This window comes from Corvus moneduloides, chromosome 3, assembly GCF_009650955.1.
Source record: "Corvus moneduloides isolate bCorMon1 chromosome 3, bCorMon1.pri, whole genome shotgun sequence".
NCBI lineage: Eukaryota > Metazoa > Chordata > Aves > Passeriformes > Corvidae > Corvus > Corvus moneduloides.
In genome coordinates, this window is record NC_045478.1 from 9,495,543 (window position 1) to 9,519,675 (window position 24,133).

At 38.4% G+C, this 24,133-nt stretch overlaps 1 protein-coding gene across 2 annotated transcripts in view; it reads left to right on the top strand.

The window, feature by feature from the left end:
* The window catches only part of LDAH (lipid droplet associated hydrolase), a 112,512-nt gene that overhangs the window by 51,490 nt on the left and 36,889 nt on the right, over positions 1-24,133 (top strand). For both annotated transcript variants that reach the window (XM_032104053.1, XM_032104052.1), the window contains one exon: positions 21,541-21,781. In XM_032104053.1, coding sequence (XP_031959944.1) covers positions 21,541-21,781 — 241 coding nt within the window. The remainder of the gene's footprint in view (positions 1-21,540; positions 21,782-24,133) is intronic.

Consider the following 24,133-nt stretch of genomic DNA (forward strand, 5'->3'; position numbering starts at 1 on the left):
CGTAATCTTCTTCGCTCTTTATTCAGACAGCAGAACTGAAAAATGAGGCTGAGTGACAAAATTACTTTCTTAGTTGCTGGAACATGCATCTAACTCATAAATATGCTACATCCTCCAGGCATTCTCTTCTAAAATGCAAATCCTTACTTGGAGGATTTCCTTGTGCTTTACTGGCGACACTACTGAGTGTTTCCTAAAACACTATTTATCAGTAATTTAATCAAAGATTGACAAGTTTCCTTGCTAATGAAATTCAGTCTCTTACAGCATTAGTCTTTCATTTGCAGTGATGCTTTTGAAATGCCAACACCTTTGTGGTAGTAAATTAACTCTTGTTAATGAGTACAATGTAAGTATTGCTCTTCCTGTAAAACTCACTGATGAGGAGGAGTTTAAAGCCTCTGAGTACGTATCAGTTTAAGCAAATTAAATTTCTATGATATGTAAATCAAACCCATGCTTTGCTACTACATCTCAGTGGTGTGAAGGAATATTGGGTATTACTAGAACTTCTTGATTTCATAAAAGACAGCTAAAAACACAGAACTTGGAATAGTTGTGCGTATAACAAATTCCTAGCTTGGAAACATGATACATCATTTTTGTGCACATACTGATTATTTAATTTTAATTGTTGAACACTTGACTGTGGATTTGGAAAGCACTTTCATAATGTTAGGAAAGAGAAAACTACCATGTTTTTAAATATGGGTATTTCTACAAGAAAACAAAGTTCTTTATAGTGGAATTACTGGAAATCCACAGGATCTGAGATTGTGAGATTAAAAGAGGGAGGTTTTTTTAACAGTACAGAAACTAATAAGCATGTCTGACCTTTGAGATAATAGGGAATCAGCAGGATTAAAGGAAGAGGGAAGGAATGTATGAAAGCAGTGACATTTGTTCAGGTTTTTTTTTGCTGAGATTAGAACCTAAATATGTAATCCAACACTCTGGTATCACCATTACAGAAAACATCTTCTGAAAGGATGGTAATGTAGCAGGTTCTGGCTATAAGTTCTAGTGCTTTTCAGAAAGAGAGAGAAGATGAAAATATTATCACACCTGAGATAAAAAGGAATATAAATTTTTATTCTATTTTTGAAATTTTCATATGATATAATAGCATCTAATTCCAATGTTGATTACCTAAATTAGATGTCATGGTACTTAAAACAAAGTTTACATAGCTGTTGTCTAGGTAAATTAACTTCTGATGGTCTCACTGTCCATTACAAAATATGCTTAGCAAAGCATATTTTTAACCACCTTGAATGCTCTCTTTCAAAAGTAAGCTTATCTCAGATATTTTCAAGAGTACAGTGAGACTGCATAAAATAGAGAAATATTATAGAAATATATATTGAGAGAGAAAGAGGGGAGTAATAAATACATGATTTTCTTGTTGGTTTAAGGCTTAAATGAAAAAGAGCAAAAAATCACCCTAAAAATTAAAATGAATAAAAGACTTACAGTAACACAAACTCAGTGACAATATCTGTAAAATTATTATGCAGGAAAAAAACCAGATGGCTATGCTTAGCAGACCTCACAAGGGAATTGATGCACATTTCAGATAAATGTGTATCTTCTGAGGAGAGCTATGAATTTCTAGGCCATGACATAAAAATAAACGGAGTCTGGTGTAGTTTTCTTCTTCAGTCCATCCATCCATACAAATGAAATACATATTAAAAGAACAAGCAAATGGCATTGGGCTCATATACACCCACCTTCATCCCACTTTTAAGTGTTGAGGGAGCAAGAAAAGGCATGCTCTGACACAATTTTGCACAGATTTAAACATGACTATAAGTTCAGCTGCCTTCAGTGAGAGGAGTGTGTTAATTTAACTTTATGAATGTTCTGAGTTGGTCTCTGAGTTGGATTATTTCTATTAGAGAGAGAGAGAGAGAGAGATTTGGCAGTTCTATCAGGTTTTGATACATCAAGTCTTTGTAAGCATATATACAAGGAAGTCCAGGTGGTCTGAGACAGCAATTGGAGTAAAACGTGCTTAAGTTGACAGCTTATATATTACAGAGTCTGCAAAATCCACCTTGCAACTCTGGATGATGCTTCAGGCAGTATCAGTAGTTCTGGTGGAATGGGCAGTAAAGCAGCAATAGGAATGTGGGGCTTATGCAAATGTTCTGCAGCTCACTCACCTGAAAAAAGAGAGAAGTAGTGCAAATGATTTATTAAATCTAACCAAATAAAATGGGTAAGATACTGTATCTTTGAAGCATCAAAGAAGTTTCTACAAAGATTTGTAGAAAGATTTCCTTTTTTTCCCTAAAAAAGAAAATATGAAATAACCTTCACATGAAAATCTAAGGCAAATGTAAAATATCCTCTCTTTCAGATGGGAGGCTGCAAAGTAAAGAGATGGGTTCACGGCAAACAAAGGTTTTTTAGGGAGATACTGACTTCTGACTGAGACATTCATTAAAGGCTTGGATTTAAAATTTCAACAAACCTTGAGAACACCATCAGCCAAAGGCCGATAACTGCGGAATGGGGTTGAGAGTGTCAGCTGATCCAAGAGACTGCTAGCAACCATGATTTTCACTGGCTTGGTGACAGACCCTAACTCTGAAGGGACCAAGTTATAGTCTCTTCTACCTTTCCCCTTCAAAAAAAAGCTGTAAAAATGGGAACTGTAAAAAAATGGAGCAGACAACAGGCAGACAGGCTCTTTTGTATAACCCTCAATGGACACTGCCTTTGTCAGTAGGAACAGGCACTGTCCATTGCCATGTGCTGTGTAGGTCTGCCAGAAATTACTTCACAGGCAAACAGCCCCACTTTGTAATATACAGAACAAAAGAATGTGAAGTGTCTCAAGGATACAAAAAAATAAATTTAGGAAACTTAAAATGAAATTAGATAAACCCTGTTGAAGGTGATACAACTTCAGATGTGACATGCCTGAGGGAAGTTAAATTTTGAACAGTTTGCCATGTGTATCCATAATACATACACTGAGACGAACTTCCTATTTTTGTCAAAGAAAGAAAAGAAACCATGAATATTTGAGGCCTGGGAGAGAACTTAAGTCCCAAATTCTTGTCAGGGTATCAGAAGAAGGGAAAAAGAGAGAGAAGGGAATTAGGAATTCTCTCAGTCAGCTCGTTTTTCCATCCTTGCTTCGGTCTTTCCAGATGTGGTTTTTGAAGTGGGCGAAGCAGGTAGGTATCACCTGCTCAGTCCTAGATCTTTATGGGAAATAATGGATTACATATAGTTCAGTACTCTTCTGAGTCAAGAATATTTGCAGTCCAAAAGTGTTGAAGATGAGATGAGATTGGTAAATGGTAGAGTGACAATTATTGCAATTAAAAGACAGTCTTGACAAAATCAGCAACAGTGTATCTGTCAGCTTATAATTACCAGGCAGATGAATGATAGATTCTGTTTTTAATATTTTTAGGAGTGAGGAATCAGAGTTAATAGCAATATTGTCCTAAGATTTCATTGTTTGGATCATAAGCCTGTGATCAGAAGGCCTAAGGAAAAATTTAATTCTCAAGGTTTTCTGTTAAAAATTGTATTTTGTTCATAATATTCACTGAAACTTCAGCTTCTCTCACCTTGTTTAATATAATGGTTTACTGCTCAGTTGAATATAGAAACAATATAAAAAGCGAGATTTTGATCTGTGGTGATTCAAAGAAGTAGAACTTAATAACAGTCATTTTGATTTCAAGAGACTTGATTTTTTTTATAACATTGTGTTTATTTCACTGCTAATGAAACATCTGATTTCAAGTGTATGTAGTCAAAATCCAAATGCACCTATAAAAATTATTTTTTCTAGGAAGTTAGAAGACATTAAAGTAGCCAAATGTACAAACAGAAAAGAAAGAAAAATAAACTGAAAAGTGGAATCTGTGATCATTCATCAAGAATCCAAAGTAAAGCATGAGAATGAGGAGGAAATGAAGGACTAAAAATAAAAAGATAGTTAAAATGGTAAATGGCAGAATAACAGGATTTATTAAGTACTGTGAATTTTTAAAGATTTGTTCATAAAATATTATTTTGAATCTCCAGAAATTTAGATTCATACTGTAATAACTAAGTGAAATGATTGCATAAAAATGAGGGAATTGAAAGCAAGAAGTGAATTTCAAAAACAATTAGGATTTATGGCATATGTTTTAAGGAGAGCTCAACACCCTTTCACAAGCCAGATTTCCCAATGAACATTTTATGCTGGGAGGTGAGATCTTTTGAAATTCTGCAGATGTGTGTGCATAGCTCTTGAAAATCAGAGACTCATCTCTTTAGAGAATTGGATAAAACGATTGGAATTCAGTATATGTTGCACTTAGCTTGAAATTTTTTTATGTTTTCATACTGCAGTTAATGTGCTTTTACAGAAGGCCACAGAGCAGTTCTCATGGTGTTTTAATAGTAGGTGAAGGAGAACACAACCAGTTAGGACATTAAAGAGTTGTTCGTGAAAGGAGCAGGTGAAAGGACATTGTGGAGTTTTTGGACACAGACTTTGCAAATGTAGTTACACTTTGAGCTCGGCTTTAACTCTGGTAATCAATATCTGTTCCTAGAAGCTCTATATTAAAGTGGAATTTCACTGCCAATCCAGAGCACTCAGCAGAGAAGTTGAGCTGCTTGTCAGCTCCTGCCTCATGTTATATGTGGTACAGTTGCTCAAGCAATGAGGAAGGATTTGGTTTGGAACTTTAAAAAAGAGGTTACTGAGGATGGACAGGGTTGTAATTGCAACTCTGCGATATTGTTCATTTGTTCATTCCACATGGTTTATGGTGAAGTCAAGGGGTGCTTCTGCTGCCTTGGTTTCTACCGAAGAGTGGTTTGTCCTGTTTGAAGAGTTCACTGCAGGAGTGAAAAGAATCAAACTTTATACAAAGCAGTTATCTCTGAACTTAGCACATTCGCTACATGGAGGGCATTTCTAATACCCTGTTGAATTAAGTTCAGGCAAATACTGGAGAATTTTTTTCCGTATATTTTTAGTATTTCTTTGATTGCTGATTATTTTAGGGGAGTTTTTGCCAATGCCACCACTGATCTTTTCAGATACCTGAGGATGTATTCAGTGACTATAAGCCTATGTTTAGGGAACTAAATCAAGCCCTCGATTTCTTCTTAGGAATCCCCCTCTGTACTCATATGACTGAGGTTATCTTCAAAATTAAATGTAATGGAAGTCCACTTTCTTTTCTATTTGTTTCCATGGGTAAGTATTTGAAATACTTGATATCTGCTGTTTGGATGCAATTCTATTTCACTCTGGCATTTTGTAAAAAAAAAACTTACTGGAGTTTGCTCTTTCATGTGGAATTCAGTGTTAAGTGTACATTTAAGTGGAAGTCCAGAAGGGACAATGTATTTAATAAACTTATTACCTTTGGAGTCCTGTAAGGAAGTGCAATTGATGTTAATGAAAATATGCTTTTAATAACTTTGTTACAACATTTCTAGTCACTGGAAAATTTTTAAGAACATTCCTCTCCATTTCAAATTCCAAAACAAAGCATAGTTTTTTATAAGGAGCAGAATTCACTGAGTCCTAATTGTTCTTGAAAACATTGAATTTCTGCTCCTCTATTTTAAACAGTAGTATGACTACTGCTAGTGTATTTTACTGAGATGGAAGGTACAAAGCCCAGGTCTCAATAAATACGATTTAAATTGTGACCTTTAATGGCAGCTGGCAGGTTCAGACTGGCACTGGCAATTGAAAGATATTCTACAAATTCTTGTTCTCAGTTGCACTAAAACCCTTACTTACCTGATGACCAGTTTCATTTGTGTGATAGATATGATAATTTTGCTCTTTTAGCAGATTCCTGCATATATTCGATTTGTTACAATAATTAAGGCTAGCAGTAGTCTGTAGTATTGCAAAGGAATTTTCTGTTTTTCCCTTACTATTTAAAATGCTTACGGTTCTGGAAAGATGAAAGCAAGGATGGAAAAACGAGCTGACTGAGAGAATTCCTAATTCCCTTCTCTCTCTTTTTCCCTTCTTCTGATACCCTGACAAGAATTTGGGACATAAGTTCTCTCCCAGACCTCAAATATTCATGGTTTCTTTTCTCTCTTTGACAAAAATACATAAGTCCTGCTCAGTGTATACTTCCTGACTCACTCATCCTGTTCTTCACTGGTATCACAAGGCAGAACCTTACTGTTCTTCTTTCTCCAGGGTACATCATTAAGCCACTTTAATTGATTAAAATGGTAGGGGACTGAACTCCTTCCAGTATTCAATGCCAGCTTAGCTTGTCTGACTCCTAACCCTTTGAGCCGAGAAGAGCTATGGGTCTGGGTTGACTGGATGCCTTTTTGAGGGCTGACTTCAGTGAGCGGTGAAATAAACCCCTTCCAAATATCTTAAGTGGAGCACTTAAAAATGGAAGTCCAGGGATCTCAAGGCACTGATGGAAAATCATGGCCTTTCCTTTTCATCAGCAGAATGAGATTATAACTGTAAAGCTGGTTTCTCATTCACCTTGTTCAGCCCCATTTCCTTGAACTGAATGGATTGTCATTGAGATTTATTGGTAGGTATGGTTGTACATTGATGCCTGTGAAAGCAGTTGGTTCAAGACAACATAAAATCTGATTCTTAATGCTTTCTTTTGATTGAGCCACCTCTCCACTTGAAGTGCATGTTGCTGGTTCATCCTAAGTGTTAAGTGTCCCAGAGCATGTGTACAAAGTCACATTTGCCAGTCCCTGTGCCATAAGGGTACCTGCAGATGCAACATGGTGATCTCATGGGAGTGCTACACTGCAAAAACCCACCCTGTACTTCCAAAATGAAAACGGAAAGAATTTCTGCTGGAAAGTGGCAGCTGCGCTCTGACATTCATGTAATGGGAGCAACTGAAAGCTTTATGGTGTGTAACTGTGACACTGCATTCCAACATAAGCTTCTCCCTGCCCTTCTTCCAACCAATAAACTATTCTTCCTCTCTTTTCACTCTCACCCCTCCTAATCTTCTTCTGTTTATATGCTTTAATCGTAATAGCAACAAATCCATCCCTGCTGGTATTATCGCAGCGTTGCAAATTTTGGCCGTCTCCTTTGGCACTTCCCTTGTAGATGGAATGACATTGCCCACTTTGATGGGGCTTAATTCTCTATGTAAAATACTGCCCTGTCAATGAATATTTTCTCTATTAAACTATTTTCAGTCCAACAATAAGATACAGATTTTTTGGGAGAACAGTTTTCTCATTATTACCTTAACCCATAAAAAGCCTTTTTTTTTTTTTTTTTTTTAATTCAAACATTTTGGGCAAGTTTTCAGTTACCCAAATATTTGTAGTACAGAGTAATTTGCATTTCAGCCCTGTGAGACTTGTAAATGTAATGAACAGTCTGTGTGTTTAGTATTTTTTATATTTTCTAATAATTTGCAAATAGTTCAGTATGTAGAGCTGACCTGTTGAAAAATAGTTTCAGTGTCTGTAGAGAACACTTCTGAGACTTTTGTATATTTAGCAGAATTCTGGGCTTCAGCTGGAAAAATTCTAAAAGTACTTCTTACTGGAAAATATTTCAAGTAATGTGAAACAACAGATAATTTTTTCCTGTGCCATGACCCACTTGTAAGGTGAGGTATGGAAGGTCCCTCTCCTATTGCTATTAAACAGGTTTCAGCACTGGAAGTCAAGTATACAGAACATACTGACACCTGCTGAAAGGTGTGTTTGAAAGCGTATTGATTTCGAAGGGAATTGTCAAAGGTCCCAATTTACTTGTCAATCCAAGAGATTAATCTCTAACTACCATGATCAGTGTTTTATGGCAGCCATGGTTTTCATCTGTCTATCCAAGAATAGATAAGAGAGTCTTGGTTTCTAGAGCTGGGAATCTTGTGTCTTTGGTGAGATCTATATTGAGTGTAGGCTGTCACATTTAATATCTGGAAAATAATCCTTTAATTAGAATTTATTCATCGGGCAGAATTAAGGCATATTAAGTTCATGAAAAGTTTGCCACTAGGTTCAAAAGGAGCAAAATCACACAGCCAGCTGTACTGTAGGTGCAATCACAGAGGACCAGAAGTACTCAAAGGGACATTGGGCACAGTCTCATTAGGGCTCTTCCTTTTTGGTTACTGTGCTTGTGATCACTGTTGACAAAGGTGATTTCTTACTCTCAGCAGCTGGAGCTGGGTACTAACGAGATTTCCATGCCTCTCACTGGCTTATCCTCAGTTATCTTTGTCCCATTTCAGTTCTTTTGTAATTAAACTCTTCAGAGCAAGTTCTAGTATTCTCGTAATAATACAGCACAAAGTTAATACCATAGAAGCCTGATTGTGATTCATGTTTTAACAGGACTTTTCATATGGAGGATCCAATGAATTTGGATGCAGGACTCCAGTGTATAAGGCTTAGAACCAAATTTATGCTAAGTCAGTGGAAAGTGGCCTAAAAGTAGACATAAATTTAGTCACACCTCACCTTGGTGCAAATGACACTCATACCTAAGGATGTAATCATTGTACCCAGCACTGTATTCGTTGTTACACTGGAGATCACAGCTTGAAATACAAATACATTAACAAAAATGCTGGTCCTTGAATTTTGTTTCCATCCAAGTGGAACTGCCAGGAAGCACTGGAGGCTCGGGGTCTTATAGGTGTATTTCAAATAAAATTGGATAACGTATGTTAAATAAAGAAGGTGCCAGGACATGGAAAAACCATGTGATCACTGTAGAGTATTTTAAACAGATGCGAATATTGCCTGCTATATATATCATCAGGTAGAAGCTGAAAGAAAATAGTAAAAAAATAAGCCAAAGTTTTAATGCATTTGAAAAAATGTGTGGTTTATATATATTTGAAAGTAGTTGGTCAAATTCAGATGTTGAAGGAGGTGTCATATGATAATATTGGATATGTTGAATGTAAGAAGCAATAAGTTAAATAACTTCTAAAAATTCAGCTTGTTGTGATCCACTGTATTACATTTGGCCACTTCAGAAGGAAGATACAAAAAAACTGATGGTCAGGAAATATGAATGAGCTTACACAAAAAGGAAGTTTTCCCTTAGATTTCCTTAACTGTTGCTTCATTTACATACATGCCATTTACAAAGAGTGACTTTGTCTGATATTACTGAGGACAGCATTGCCATACAACTTTTACCTTCCCTTAAAAAAAAAAAAATCCAAGTATGACCTAATGTTTTGCAACAGTTGGTACCATCATAGAACAGTGTGAAGTTGTGAGGATTATGCACAGCTTCACAAGATGGGTCTCAGTGTGCCCTGTGTTTTTCATTACCCTGTATCTTCAAGGAAGTTAATGCTTTTGAAATGTTTGGAAATAGCACATTTCTGAGCTTTTCAGAAAGATTTATATGTTGTTCCTCAGAGAAACCTTCCAGGAAGTATATATCTATGTACCCTGTTTCCTGAAGGACTGATACAGCTGATACTTTATGCATAGGTCCAAATAGGAATAGGCAAAACCATGGGGTATGTGGTTATTTGAATTTATGTTGCCCTGAAGCCAGCCTGTTGTAGTCCCTGAAGTTCTCTCTTCTATAATTCAGAGTGATGGAGACTTGTCTAGGTTGACCAGCTCCCTTAAGGTCAGTAATAGTGATGAAGTTTTTTAGAGGTGAGAGGGGTCTGCATGGATTGTACCTGTGATGACAGAGAAACAAAAGTGGTCTCTTCCTCAGACTGAGTTGAATATCCCACTCTATTAGAGTATGCTATAAGTAATTTTAACTATAAAGACATAAAGTTAGCTATGAAAAAAGCAGAGTACATCAGACACCAAGAGGCAGAGACATCCTTGACATCAAAGGCATATGGAAAACAGCACTTGGACAGGGAACAGCCCTTGTCGCACAGCCAGCCTGAGCCTAGGATGTGATTACTTAATGGAAAGGACTGTAAAAAAAGCTAGAGAGTACATCTGTTATGGTGACTGTAGTTTTTGCACCATGTAAATATTGTAAATGTCATACATATATATATGTTTATGAAATTATTATTATAAAGTATGTATTATATTTCGGACCTAAGCTCCTGTTTATGGACTTTCCCATAGTTATCCAACAAACATTTTTTGTCCTGATGTGAAGTGTAGCTTCTGTGCCCTCATTTGCCTTCTTTGGAAGCAGTAAAAATTATTGACCACAGGTAGAGAGTATATACAGTGTTCCCTGTAACACTGTAAACCTTGTTTACATGCTCACAGAAAAATTCATTAAATATTTGAAATCACAAACGAATTCTCCATCAGCACTGATCTCTGTGTTTTGTTTCAGTAGCATTTTCTGTTGGTGGAAAAAAAATCCTTTCCTGAGCTTTTAAAAATATTTTAATTTAATGAGTTCCATATCAGGAAAGGGGGCCCATGAGAGTGATAGTATTGTGAATCTGCCATCTTCTCATCCTGTGCTATATCATCAGTTTTGGGGGTTTAGATCTTTTTCCAAAGCATCATAAAAAATGTCATTGGGTGCTGGAGGATTTCTTACAGCTTGATGTAGAGGAAATGCAGAATAGTTGTGGACTGGGTTTAATGATCAATCTTGTGCTGGAGTGTTGAAAAGTTCATCTTATTAACAGAATTCTTTGAATTAGAAGTATTTTTTCCATGGTGTTCTCAACTTCATGGCTTTTTCTGATTTTTTTTTTTTTTTTTTTTTTTTTTGGAGGAGGGGTAAAAGCTTTGCGAATAATGGGTGATTGGTTTCCTCCTTCTGAAAGGGTATATTTCTTCCCTGAGCATAACCACTCTGCAAATATTCTGCCAGCTTGCTGTATAACTGAAACATAAATACATTTTTTATTTTTGAATGTGTTAAAAATTTACACAAAAGAAGGAGTAGAGGGGGAAAATCCCTCACATTTTAAGTCAATGCATTTGCTTTTCATCATTCATTTAGTCAACATCTGTAATATGCAGTCCCAGGACAATGTATTGCATGGGAAAAGTTGAATATATAAGTAACATCATCAGGCCTTATGTTAACTGGTTTTTTACAGCTTCCTGACTCAAAGTTCTGGTTTGGGAAGTCAAGGCTGTCTGTACGCCCATGTAAGGTGGCATTTCTCTTTCTTGCACCTTGTTCCTGCTGGTAACAGTTCTACAACTGGGACACTATACCTTGGTGCAGCATGAAAATTTGTGTCAGTACAGACTCCTGATACCTGCTTTAGCATTTTAACTTTTCATTTCTTTCCATCACATGTATTTTTGTCACTTGTTCCACCCCGAATATTATTTCACATCCTTTGCATTTATAGCCCTTATAAGTTTGTGTAGCTATGATTCTCCATCCCATTCCCTTCTTGCTCCCATTTTGCCACACTATGCATGTTTTTTTCTCTATATATAGCATCCTCCAGAAACTTTATCATCCAAGCCCCTTGTTAATTCTAGGCTGTATTTGTGGCTCCCTCTTGGTTGAAATCTTTCCACTTAGGATGTAAAGCACAGGATGCAATCTGCATTGTCTCCCAGAGGCAGAACTTCCTCTGGCATTTGTGATGTGTTCCTCACTGTGTGTAATGTGAAGTTGCAGAGCTTCTCTTGTTTGCTTTCTGCACCATATCATATTGCAAACTTGCATATCACCATCTCCCACATGTCTTTACCACTGTATTACTTGCCAGGATTTTTGCTACTCATTCATGCTTTAGATTATTTTTACTTGACATATTTAAAAATAGTAGTAGCCTCTGAGTTGGTTCTCCGAGCTGAATAATTGAAACACCAAATTTAACTTTGCAGAACCTCTTTATTATACCGCCTCTTTCCACTTCAGGGGTGAGGTGAAGGTGGGTGTTGTTTTGGGGGTTTTGTTGGTGGGTAGGTATTTTCTACATTGACCTAATATCATAATTACTGCATGTTTTCAGTTTTTACAAAAGTAAATAATACATTCTGGTCTTTTCACATTGCCATGTTGAGGGACACCAATATGTTTACAAAGTGTTTTCAGTGCTGGTGATCATACACTGCTGTGGATGGGCCTCTTTAGAGAACACTTGCTCAAATACTGCTTAATAGTAGCATTTGTTTCCCTCAAAATACTTGTTGAAAAGTGTGCCCTGCTGCTTCTCCCACAGAGGAGGGGTCTCATTTTGATCTATATGACAAAGCTCCTAGTTAGAAGTCTTAGGTCCTTTCTAATTAGCGGGAAGCAGGTAATTCCACTAGAAAGTGATTTTAGATCACTTGGTGTTTTCTGATGATCTGTCCGTGACTGACTTCAGTTGGGAGTCTGGGGGTGATGTAACTCCTAACTCAGGAACCTCAGTTAAGAACTATTGGTGAGCTTTGATAGCACTGAGCCAAAATGAAATCTGAAAAGGGCAAAGATTTATTCTCAGTTATTTTTGCACCATTTCATGGTGCAAGTTCAGCAGATACCTTTAACACCTAAGTATGTAAACACATACAGAGCTAGTGACTTGCTCTTCTTTCCTTGCGGAGCATCTGATGAATGATCTCTTGATAACAGAGGGAGGATCTGTATGTGGCTGCCAAGGATGACCCACAGTGTGTTTAGAATCTCATGTAGGCAAAATCGATTATTAAATATCACTGAACAGGTCAAGGTATCTCCCGATTGAGGTTAAATATGCTAAGAGTTGTATTTAAATTCTTTTTTTATATAAGACAAACCAGGGCCCACCCTGTGGCTTCTGACAGCAAGTGGCAAAATACAGCTTAGATTCCAGTCATGAAGCCTTCCTAGACCCAAATATGGTTGCTTCACAAACGTCTTGTATTTAGAAGAATCCTTGATCTACACTATTTTCTAACCTGTGCCCAGATGTCCAGCTGGCTTTGGCCAAAATCCTGCCAGAGAACGTACTAAAAGATGCTGGTCCTGGAGCCTAGGCCTTACCCCTGCATTTACCAGTACTGAGATTATGATGCAGACTGGAAAACATGGTTGTTGTCACATTTTAGATGATAAAAAATTTTGTATTAGTTTCACCTCTTTCCATTTACAGAAGACATACAAGGGGAAAAAAACCATGCAGGATAATCAATATTGAGTGCCTCTACTATGATAAAGCTCAGGTTAGTGCTGTACTGACAAAGAGAACTGTTTGTCATACTGCTGTTCTGGCACAGCTCAGTTCTGTGCATATATGCGTACTTTACTGTATTTATGAATTTGCTCTTTTAGTGTAAGATGTCATTAATATTCATGTAACCTGAGTGCTGGAAGGAGATCTCTAGGTATTGCTATATTTATTCAGTGAAGAATTAGAAGCATGTACCTGGGTATGTGCACGTGTGTGTGTGCATGTGTTGGACTTGGCATCTGCCCAAGGCAATGCCGAGGCCCAGTGCCTTAGAGGTAAAGGCACTGAAGCTGTCAAGCAAACTTCAATCCAAATTTTATGTGGTAAATGGATCTGTGGGCTACTTGCATGCTTTTAAGCTCAGTCCTTAAAAGTGCACTTGATTTTACATACTCGTGTTTTATGTCTTTGGGTGTTTGGGTGTTTGGGTGCATATGTGTCTATATGAAAGGAAAACAGCATCCTGACCTTGTAAATCGTGTTCATCCTTAGGATCATTGCTCTCTTTTGTTGTTCTGTTGCATTTACGCTGCTGTGCTCTCACCTACATGAAAACACTGACTGGGTCATTGTATGTTTAAAGATGGTAGTTCTGCAGAACAGTAATTTCTTCAGACACTGTGAGAGAAATTCTGCCTGTATGAGTGTCCGTGCATCCTGCATGTGCCTTCACAGCCCTGCATGTGTTGATTCCCTTAACTCAATCCCTAGCTGGATCCTCAGTATGCCTATGGAAATTGTACCAGAAGGTCCTGTGATCAGTACTGGATCCTTCATCCAGTTTGTTCTCAAACTATGAAAATTCAAATATCCCGTAGTGAAGTTGAGCTGACAAACATGAAAGTGTTTTTCCTAGGAAGCAAGAATTCCTTCAGCCCATCTGAGAAAATTTAAGTGTGTTCTTTAGAGTTTTACCAGCATGGTCACAGAGTTGCATACACTCTGCATTTGTTTGGAAAACAAATTCAGCTCTACAGGAAGCATATTATGTTCCTCATAAGAAAAGATTTTTTGTAGAAAATTTAAAAATCTTTCCTTCTGTCACTTAGTCTCGCAGGTTATGTGTAATAAAATTAGAAGTCTGGAAGGAAAGGAATAGAAAAAATTGAACACATCTGATGCCAAAGGAAAAATTTGGGCAGTAAGAAATAGGAATTGTAGAAAATTTAAAATGAAAGTTTGAAATCAAGGGCATATGCCTCTACCTTGTTCTATAGCCCCTGTATGTTGGGAGGGTTCTATAGAAGATGTTAACAGAAGATTCCCTTGAGCTAAGCAGCCACTAAATGAACTATAAATTGTAACAAAAATTACAAACTTTCCTACAAAATTATTTATTTGCAACTTTTTACCATTTTGTTTTACAGAAGCAGTTTGGTTACCCAGAAAAGTAAGTTTTGGTTAGAGCAGAGAATTGAGATTTACCATACAGTCATTTAAATTATTCCTGCTTTTACGAAGTATATTTTCATGTGGAGTCATCTAACTTCACAAATTTCAGTTTATTTGTCCATAAAAAGCATGCTAAGACTTCTCTGTGGGACTTAATTCTTATAAAGCACTTTGAAATTATCAGTGATAAGATTTCCTGTTAACTGTGTTTGAGATACTTGTTTTGGTGCCTCTTTAATAAGCCCAAACATTTGTTTAGTATCACAGGAGATCCATAGGGTAAAATAGAGAAAATGCACACAGTATGTTTTGACTTCACACCAGGAGAAAAACAATGTTTTGTCACTTGTGTCTATTCTTTAGCTCTTCTGCTGTCATGAAATCCTGTGGATTTGTTGATACTGACCTGTGACAGAGTTCACTGGTACAACAAACCAAATGACATCTTGATCCGCTGAAGAAGAAATTATTCAAGACTTTGAAGTCGAACTCTATATTTTACGTATTTTATTGTATTATATTATATGTAATTCATGAGTGAGCAAAGTGAACGGGCAAGCCCAGCAAGTCCTGCTGTGGGGAGAGAACAACCCAAGCCAGCACTGTCTGGTTTGTCCTGTGTGTTTTCTTGGAAATCTGCTCAGCACAGCTGTGACGATAAAGCACAGAATACTTCCCTGATCCTCGTTGTTTTGCCTGCAGGTTTCTGCATACTATGTAGAAGAAATTGTGTGATTAATGTGACATTTCGTGTCAAGGGTAGACTGTAGATTACCATTAAATGCATCATTATGTTATCTTTGAGAAATCTACTAGGTTTCACCTGACAGGTAATAGCTTTTTTTCTGCCAACACAGGAGAGGAATAACAAACTAATACATGGGGTGAACTAGTATATATCAAAAGAAGTGCTGCTTTTGACAGAGAAGCAGCTCTTGCTTTTCCTAGGGTTTTGAAGGAATTTGAAATTAAACTTCCTTGCTTGTTTTCTTTCCAGAGCTAGATGTTCAGGGGCAGTGCCATGCTTGGACACTCCATTACTGAGCACCGGTCAGTGCGATGGCTCCATTATAACACATCATGCTTGTTTCCTTGTTTCTGTCCCCTGATTTGAAGTCTGAGTTCCCTGTGGGCTCTAGAATGCATAACTGGTGTTGGATCTGAGCCTTGTGATCTTTTTGTTGGTGGTTATTGTAGTGACCATTTCTGCCACCCCAGTGATCAAGAGCAGGTTATGCAGCAGGAGCAAATGTTTTTCAAAAACTTCCCTGCTCAAAAGTCAGTGAGAGCCTCCAGCAACCATTTCTTCTGCAATTAAAGCAGAGTGAACCAGTGGTTTATTTCTGAGGAAGCTTCACTTTCTAGTATTTTCTTCAGTGGATCAGAGTCTTTCTATTTTATGGCTCTGATAGAGCTATCTGAGCATACCTGTGGTCTGTCATGGACATGGGTGGTCTGTCCATTGAGAGCCAAGGGACAGGACTGAGAAAGCTTGGCTGTAGTTACTGAATTCACCTACTTGGAGTCTCTTCTGAAAAAATTCTTTGAAATGGCTCCTGCTGCTTTCTGTTGGTCAGTGTCCTTTTCACATCCTGACTGCTCTTGTCTCCCATTTTATTTCTCTTAGCAAAGTGTCTCTGTATTAAGACACAGTGGCACAGTGTGACAGCCCTCTGCAGGCCCTTGGCTGTGTGAGCTCAGAAAGGCGCAGACCTGGGGGCCTGAGTCTGTAACCAGCATTTCTTGTGTAATCAAAACTGGCTGATTTCAAAAGCATTGACCTCCCCTCGTTGGCATGGAAGGACTTAACTGCTCTGAAAATCAAGTGACTTCTTTGAATACTGGTTGTAAGCGGCATCCAGGTTTTAAGCGTGGTTTTGCAGCCACAGCACTGTCATTTACCTGTCCCTTAAACAAGTAGTATTACCCACTCAAACTTCAAATTGTCTCTGAAAATATATTTCAACTCATTCAGTAGAAGGCACTAGTGGAAAATATTACTGTGGGGATGTTTTTAACTTTATCCAATTTGCATACTTGCAGTGTTTTTATATGGAAACATTTTACAGAAATCCTTTGCTGTTGTGGTTGAGGCTATTAAATTGCTCAGTGTTACACAGCAACTTACTGTAAATTTAATTGTTTGACTTTTTGTACTCTGTTCTCATTTTAATCAAAACAACTTCCAACTGTTACTGCAAATCCAAACCCATGTTGACATAACCATCATGCGGTGAAGACTTGAAGGTACTCCGTTGTTACATTTTGCTTTGGATAGATTTAGATAAAAGCTCAATCAAAAGCCTGGATGTACAGGAATATATGTGTACTCTATGTAGGTAGCTTGCTGGAAGCCTTTGTTTTATTCTTTAATATTTATAGGGACCAGTTATCATGGGAAGTGAATCATATTAATTGGGGATCCTTCCTAAACAAAGCACTTTGGTTAATGCCATGCTTTTTTGGAATGGGTATTTAATATTCTCTGCTTTGAGAGCTCACTTTTCCTATAAAATAAGTAGTTTCTCTTCCCTCTGTGTTCTAAAGTTTACTGTGCAGGTCATACATTCCTGAAGTTACTGGACTGATTGCTCTAGATACCAAAACAGATAAACAGTGTCAAAAGGGAAGCTCCCAAAGTCCCCACACCTTCCTCCTGTGGTGTATGTTGAAAGAATCAAGGGCAGAACGTTCTGGGCTGGTTTGTTCTCTGGACACGTGCTCAGGCCATGCACCATTTCATTTTCTCAGTGATATATATACACTGCTAGATGAGGGAGTAGGAGCTGCCTTGGCACCCACACGAGTTATGTCAAGAGTTTGCAGGTAATGTTAGCTTTTGGTTCTCAACAAAAAGTGGACCTTCTGAGACACTGCATCAGATTGCAGGCCCTTGAACCATTCAGGGCTTGAGCTCTGTGAAATGTAGAGTTAAAAATTAATTATGAAATAGATGCAGCTGCCTTAGTGACTAACCCAGAGAGCGTCTATGCCTTGGAACAGTGAACTTCAGTGTATGTGCCGTCCTGAGTGTTGAAATCTTGCAGTTCAATACATGATAAGTAAATGGTAAATAAATGGAATTACAGTTGTACAAATACTGTTTGTTGATTGTCACAACCATCAGTAGTGACAATTTCAGTACAATTTAAGTGTACATGTACTATTTTTAGTGGGATGACCAAAGCAGAGTCAAGGATAGGTGGTACAGGCCACAGCTCTCAGCAACTCCTGGACACAAGGTCTGTTTGCCTTCAGTGGAGTCACTGGCCAACTTTCTGTAGTCCCCAGATCCACTCAAGTCGCTCTTTCCAGTGTCTCCAGTTGTCCAGCTCTCTGCCTTTCCATGTGCTTAACAGATAAAAATTACTGGACTTTGAAATGGGGGTAGTTTAAACTAGGTGAATCTGAATTTCACTCACTAATATTTTTAACATTTGTGCATTATATCTAAACTTATATATATGCATGGATATATTATATTTTGTATTATATAAATAAATATTTGTAATACTTTTTGTATTTTGACTGAAGGTTATTACAAGAAACTTCATGAATTATGAGAAGGGTTTCCATAAATAAGGAGATCATTAACCTTTACACATTATTTCATGGTATTTACTGTGGCATTCATAGTTGTGACAATACCTGGTGCTTATGACAGGCAATGTCCTCCATTTTCAGAATAATTGGTCTTATAATAATTACAAAAATTTTAACTTGAATATAGTTCTGTGCCGTCTACCTGATTTCAGCTAGTGTAAACTGTGTATAGATAAGATCCAGGCATTTGAAAAGTAAAAAAAAAAAATATTAATTGATGTTGTGCATTTGAATATTATTAATTTCCTAAATTTTACATGAATGTTTCTACTTCACTTATTTCAAGACACAAATACGACATACTTTTTTGTGATTATATGTGTCATTATAACAAAGTGGGTTAAATCTGTCATATCTACAGTTCTATGACAAAGAAGTTGGACTGCATCTTGCAGCTATTCTGCAGTGAAATGCACAGTTCAAGATCCTGGTTTGTGAATCTAGCAGTAAACTAAGAAATAGTTGATAAGTGTTTGAAAAATGCAAGTTCTACGTTCCTCTATTATTGTCTGCAAAATATTTAAAAAAACAACCCCAAAATTAAATTATCCTCCATCTTTTAAATTTGTGGCCCATTACAAAATGCAGGAATGCACAGGACAGGGTAACAGCTTTCTTGGTTTGTCCTTCTTCTGCCAAGGTTTAGCAGCTTCCCCTGTGGTTAGTGCAGCCCTCCAAGCAACTAATCCTATATCTATAAACTGCAATGTCAAAGGATTAAAGTGTGCCTGGGAACGCAGGTCAAATCTGCTTTAGATCACAACAGTTTGGGTTCAGCTCCTAGCTGAAGTATCACGAAACTACCATGTAATTTAGTAAAAGTTTCGCATTCCTATACTTCAGCTGCTGGTTGCCTTTAATAAAAAGAGGCCCAGGATTGATTTCCCTGAGACAGTATTTTTCTTTGTCTCAAACCAAAGTAATATCAGCTGGAAAGTAGAAGGATTTCTTAAAATAGTTCTGTATTTTATAAAAATAACTCTTTCAAAGTCTGCTTTTAAAATACTGTAAGAAGTACAGTTTCTGATGATGGATGCATGACATGGAGGGTTCCCTGCCCTCTCTCTGCCTGGCTGAAGACAGTGACTTAAGGGACAGGGGGCAGTGGTGACAAGTTCCTGCCTGGCACAGCCAGCGTATATCCTCTGGGACTGCCCCACCTCTCCAGGTGCCTTGGAATGACAGGTGTGAGGCTCTGCGAGAACAATAACCAGGACAATGGTTCACCTGGCTTGGAGGTGTTGCTGAGGTTGGCACTCTACAACTTGCTTCCATAAAAACTGCTTCCATGAAAAAGAAAGATGTGTCATTTTCATAGGAGACTCATTCTGAAGGAAACAGAAGGACCATTTCTTACGGAAGCCCACTTCCTCCCTGGGCCCAGGTTAAAGATGTGGAGAGAAAGCCTCCCATCTTCCCACCCTGGTGCAGCTCTTGGATTATTATCCATTATTGATTCTTCAGGTAGACAGCAATGAAGTTGCAACAAGCAGCCGAAGGACAATCAAGGGAGACTTCAAGGCCTTGTGACAACTGATTAAGGGTTCAGGAGCACGGTTAGTGTTCCCTGTGCTTCCAGCTGCAGGGAGCGATGAGGGAAGAAACAGGAAGAGCCAGCAGATTTATACCTGACTCTGATCATTTGTTCTCTGGGTATCCAGACACGGACAGTAAGCAGAATGAAGCCCCCGTAATCAGAGGGGAAATGGTTCGTGATCTACTACATAGCTTAGGCACACAGTTGTCGATGGCCAGCAGGACGAGGGCAGTGATTGTCACCCTGTACTGGGCACTGGTGACGCCACCCCTCAAGTGCTGTGTTCAGTTTTGGGCCCTCACAACAAGGACACTGAGGTGCTGGAGCATGTCCAGAGATGGACAAGAGAGCTGGGAAAGGCTCTGGAGCACAAGTCTGATGAGGAGCGGGTGAGGGGGATGAGTGTTGAAAAGGAGGTTCAGTGGAACCATATTGCTCTATAATTACCTGAAAGAAGGTTGGAGCCAAGTGGGGATCAGTCCCTTCTTCCAAGGAACAAGTGATAAGACAAGAGGAAACAGCTTGAAGTTGTGCCCAGGGGAGGTTTAGATGGGATAGATTAGATTTCACAGAAAGGGTTGTCAAGCACTTAAGAGGCTGCCAGCGGAAGTGGTTGATTCACCTGTCCCTGGAGGTATTTAAATGATGTGTAGATGTAGCACTTGGGAACATGGTTTATTCATGAGTGTGGCAGTGCTAGGTTAGCAGCTGGGCCCCGTGATCTTAAAGACCTTCTCCAACCTAAAGGATTCTCTGATTTTATCATGTTTGTATGTTTGCTGTTTGCTGTGTTACAATGCCCAGATTTTGGGAGCATCTCTTGGTGGCGTGCCCTGCCTTCCATTGGAGACCTGCTGGGACCAGCAGTGCTGCATACATATGTAGTGGCATACATTAGCCAAGTCTTGTCCGAGAGCAAAGAAAATTATCATAAAATATATTTTACAAAAATACTAATTTGCACAACATGTAGAATGATGTGCAGTAAGCAGACATATGTAACTACATTTACTGATATTGAGTCACCAAGAAAGCCCAGATGTTTATGCCTTATTACCTGCCAATGCAATATCCAGATCCTCTTACTTCTTTTTGTTGATACTTCTCTAAGGTAGGGGTGTGTCTCTTTGAGGGTTATTCCTATATGAATTATTGCAATATATTTTCACTTATAGAAAAAAAATGAAGTTATTCTTTTAGAATATTTGCTTGATCTTAGCATTGAAATATAACTCAGAGTTGGTATATTAACTCAGTTTTGATTTGTGTGGGTGTGATTTTAATTAATTTCTTTGTATTTTAAGGCTATAGTGTATTATTATAACATGAAGTAATTACCAGCTTCAGAATATGTGTATATCATTCTAACATATAAAAAGCAGTATTGTGTGCCAGTGTACACACTGAAATGAAGGGGCTGTGTGCTGCTTCTTGTTCTGACCAAGTTTACCTGTATTGAGCTGCAGATTGAAAACCTTCTGTGTTGTCAATTTGTAAAGTTATCATCGCAGCAGCTGACATTTTCTAATTTGATTAGTTGGTTTACTTAGAGAAAATAGTTTACCAGGTGAAATGAAAAGCAGCGTACTTTTCCTGACGTAAAAAACCCTCTGGGACTGAGCGGAGGGCTCCTGCCTGCTGCCCTCTGCTGGGGTTACTCCTGCTGGTGCTTCCTGGTTCATATTGATTCCCAAAGGCCACTCACCTCTTGAGTTCTTCCCTGTCTTATCATAAAGCATAATTTCATAGCCGTGTACTTGTTTGCTTCACCTTTTAAAGAAATTGAACCTGGGCACACCACACAGCCTGAGGGGCAACGCGCCTGGAAGCCCCATTTCATTGCGATGGAGGCTCATTTAAAGATTCAGTCTGCCAGGCTGGGCTGTGGTGCTGTGGCCTTGCTGACAGTGGTTTCTCGTGGTCTGGCAGGTTCTGCGCTCCGTGCTGCTGTTCCCGACGATCGAGCGCATGGCTCAGTCCCCCCAGGGGAAGCTCATGACCCCCTTGCTGTGCAAGCTTCGCTACGCTCTGTACATGCCCGTGTACCTGCTGTCCTTCCTCCCCGAGGGAGTCAAGGCCTCCCTGGTGAGGTTTGCACTGCGAGGGATGAAGACCTGTGATGAGTCTTCAATAACGACCTCCATAAATCTCTTCAGCGTCGACTGCATTGGTGAGCACCTTTTCTGTGTTAAACCATCTTTTGTATTTTTCTCATTTAGTAAATATTGATTTAGTTTTTTAATATTAAAGCATCAGTTTTGAAGAATAACAGGTCTGGTCTTTTCTAAAATTAAGACCATGGGCACAGGAAAATCTCATATGAGTGAATTAAAAAAAAATCTTACAGGCAAAATAACAAAATATTTTCCCAAAGAATATATATTTCTTAAGCAAACTGACCTATACTACTGACGTGATTTCTCATGTGATTAAAACACTCTTTTTACAATCTACTTTATGTGACTTATGTCTGCTTACTTTTTGCATTTCATTCATATTGGATGGTGAATATGAAACAGTCATCAGTTTCACAAAGGGTTCTTTGCATCTGTTTTTTTAAGCTATGTTTTAGCCAGCTGTATAGACTCTGTCATCTGAATTGGAATATTGGTAAATTCAGAAAAGGACCTTCAGCCTACAAAGACACTAGAAGTTACTTTATGCACTGAATTTCAACATTTTTTTGGGTATAAAGAGAAAGATTAACGTTCCTCCAGTGCATATTGTACACATATTTTTCACATTCTAGCAAGATAAACAACTTTAAGAAGCAGAATAATTTCAGATAAATTATGTTAAGTTTAGAATGAAAACCAGAACGTGAATTGTGCTATACTCCAGGTATTTTGGTAAGTTAACAGTTTAAAACAATTTGGAATAAAATTGACGTGCTAACACAGTAATAATAGCAAGAAGGAAGTTTTGATTGCATTAATAGTAGTAAAAACACATTCCTACATTTCCAGTTGGGATCTGTCTTCTATCAGTTAAATTTTAGTTACTAATCATCCAAACAGATGTGCCAGAGTAACTGGGATTGCAGTGAGGGGCTGTGCCTTTCACGGATCTGTGGGTGTGTTGGTCTGTGTGGGAGGCTCACTGTAGGACTGTACAGAGACCAAAAGCAGGATGGGCAGTGGGGGGTTGTGCTGCCAGCCTGGACAGCCCCAGTTTTATTGTACAAACCGGACGTTATGACAGTCACTCCCTCGCAGTGTCCTGTGCCTGACAAAATCAGGCTCCTGGGTTGATAATACACATTTCTGATAGGAGTCCTATAATTAGTTGCTTGAGATCCTATTAATTGATGTCAGTTTCCTGGTGACCAAGGAGAAAGCAAGCATGCAGTCATACCTACACGAGATGTTCAAGTGTCTTTGATAATTTTGTCTCAGAGGAAGGTATGTGGAGGTCTGTGGGGTCACATCTCCGCAAGCCAGGAATCCTTCTCTGGTCCCCACAGATAAACTTTTGCCTCTAAAAAACAGGTTATTCGTAGCCAGAGTTGTATTGGAAATGGTCCTTGGCCTGTGTTAACCTCCAAAAAAGCATGGCCAGCCATTGTTTGTATGTGTTGTTTGGCCCAGGCCACAGCAGTGGGCAGAAATAATTTAACAGAACGGCTTTTGTGTGCTGCTGTTGGAGACTGACCCTGTGAGCTCCTCAGCCCCCAGGTGAATGAGCCTGGTAGATGTGTGCCTGTCTGCCTGTTGTAATTTCTTACGTGCACCAGTGTCTGACCTGTGTCCAAGCTGTAAGGTAAATTGAGGCAAGAAACCAGGCGGAGGGCTCTTCACTCATAGGATGTGACTGACTGAACTAATTCTACCAGAATGAAAACCCCTGGGAGCCAGTGTCTTGTAAAACTTGCATAAATAGGCCTTATTGATGCAACTAGTTCCTTTGGGTTTGTGATAGCATCTCTCTCAAGCAGAATTCCGCTTTGGTTTGCATCTTTGGAAACTGATGATGTTTTACAGCCCAGTGACTCAGGACCACATGCGTGGATTAATAATCTTTGAGCGTCTGGATATTGCCTGTTAACCTTCTCTTTTATTGTTTGAGGACAATAGAAAATGTTACCATTCAGCAAAAATTTGCTAAATCTAGCACAACAACTGAGTCTGTCTTATGATACTGCTCATCTGTGAGTTGCTGAAGCCTCTGAATTTGTGGTAGATGCTTTTCTAAACATTTTCTTGTCCCTTAATAAATTGCTAGATATGGTTCAGAAATGTTCAGCAAATGAAGTTGTTTCTCCTCTCCAGGAAGGTTGCATGTCAACTCATTAAAAATATACATATTGCCTTTGGCATGTACTTCGGTTGCATTACTATAATTGTAATAAAAGCTATGATTAAGGGCAGAAAAGGTGGTAAAAGTTTCCTTAAATCTAATACGTCCGTTAAAACAAACCAACCTGCCAGGGATTTGTTACCACATCCAAAGCTTAGTCACAACAATGTTTTCTCTCCTCTGAAAGGAAATGAGATTTGAAACTTAATTAGAGCAGAATTCTTAG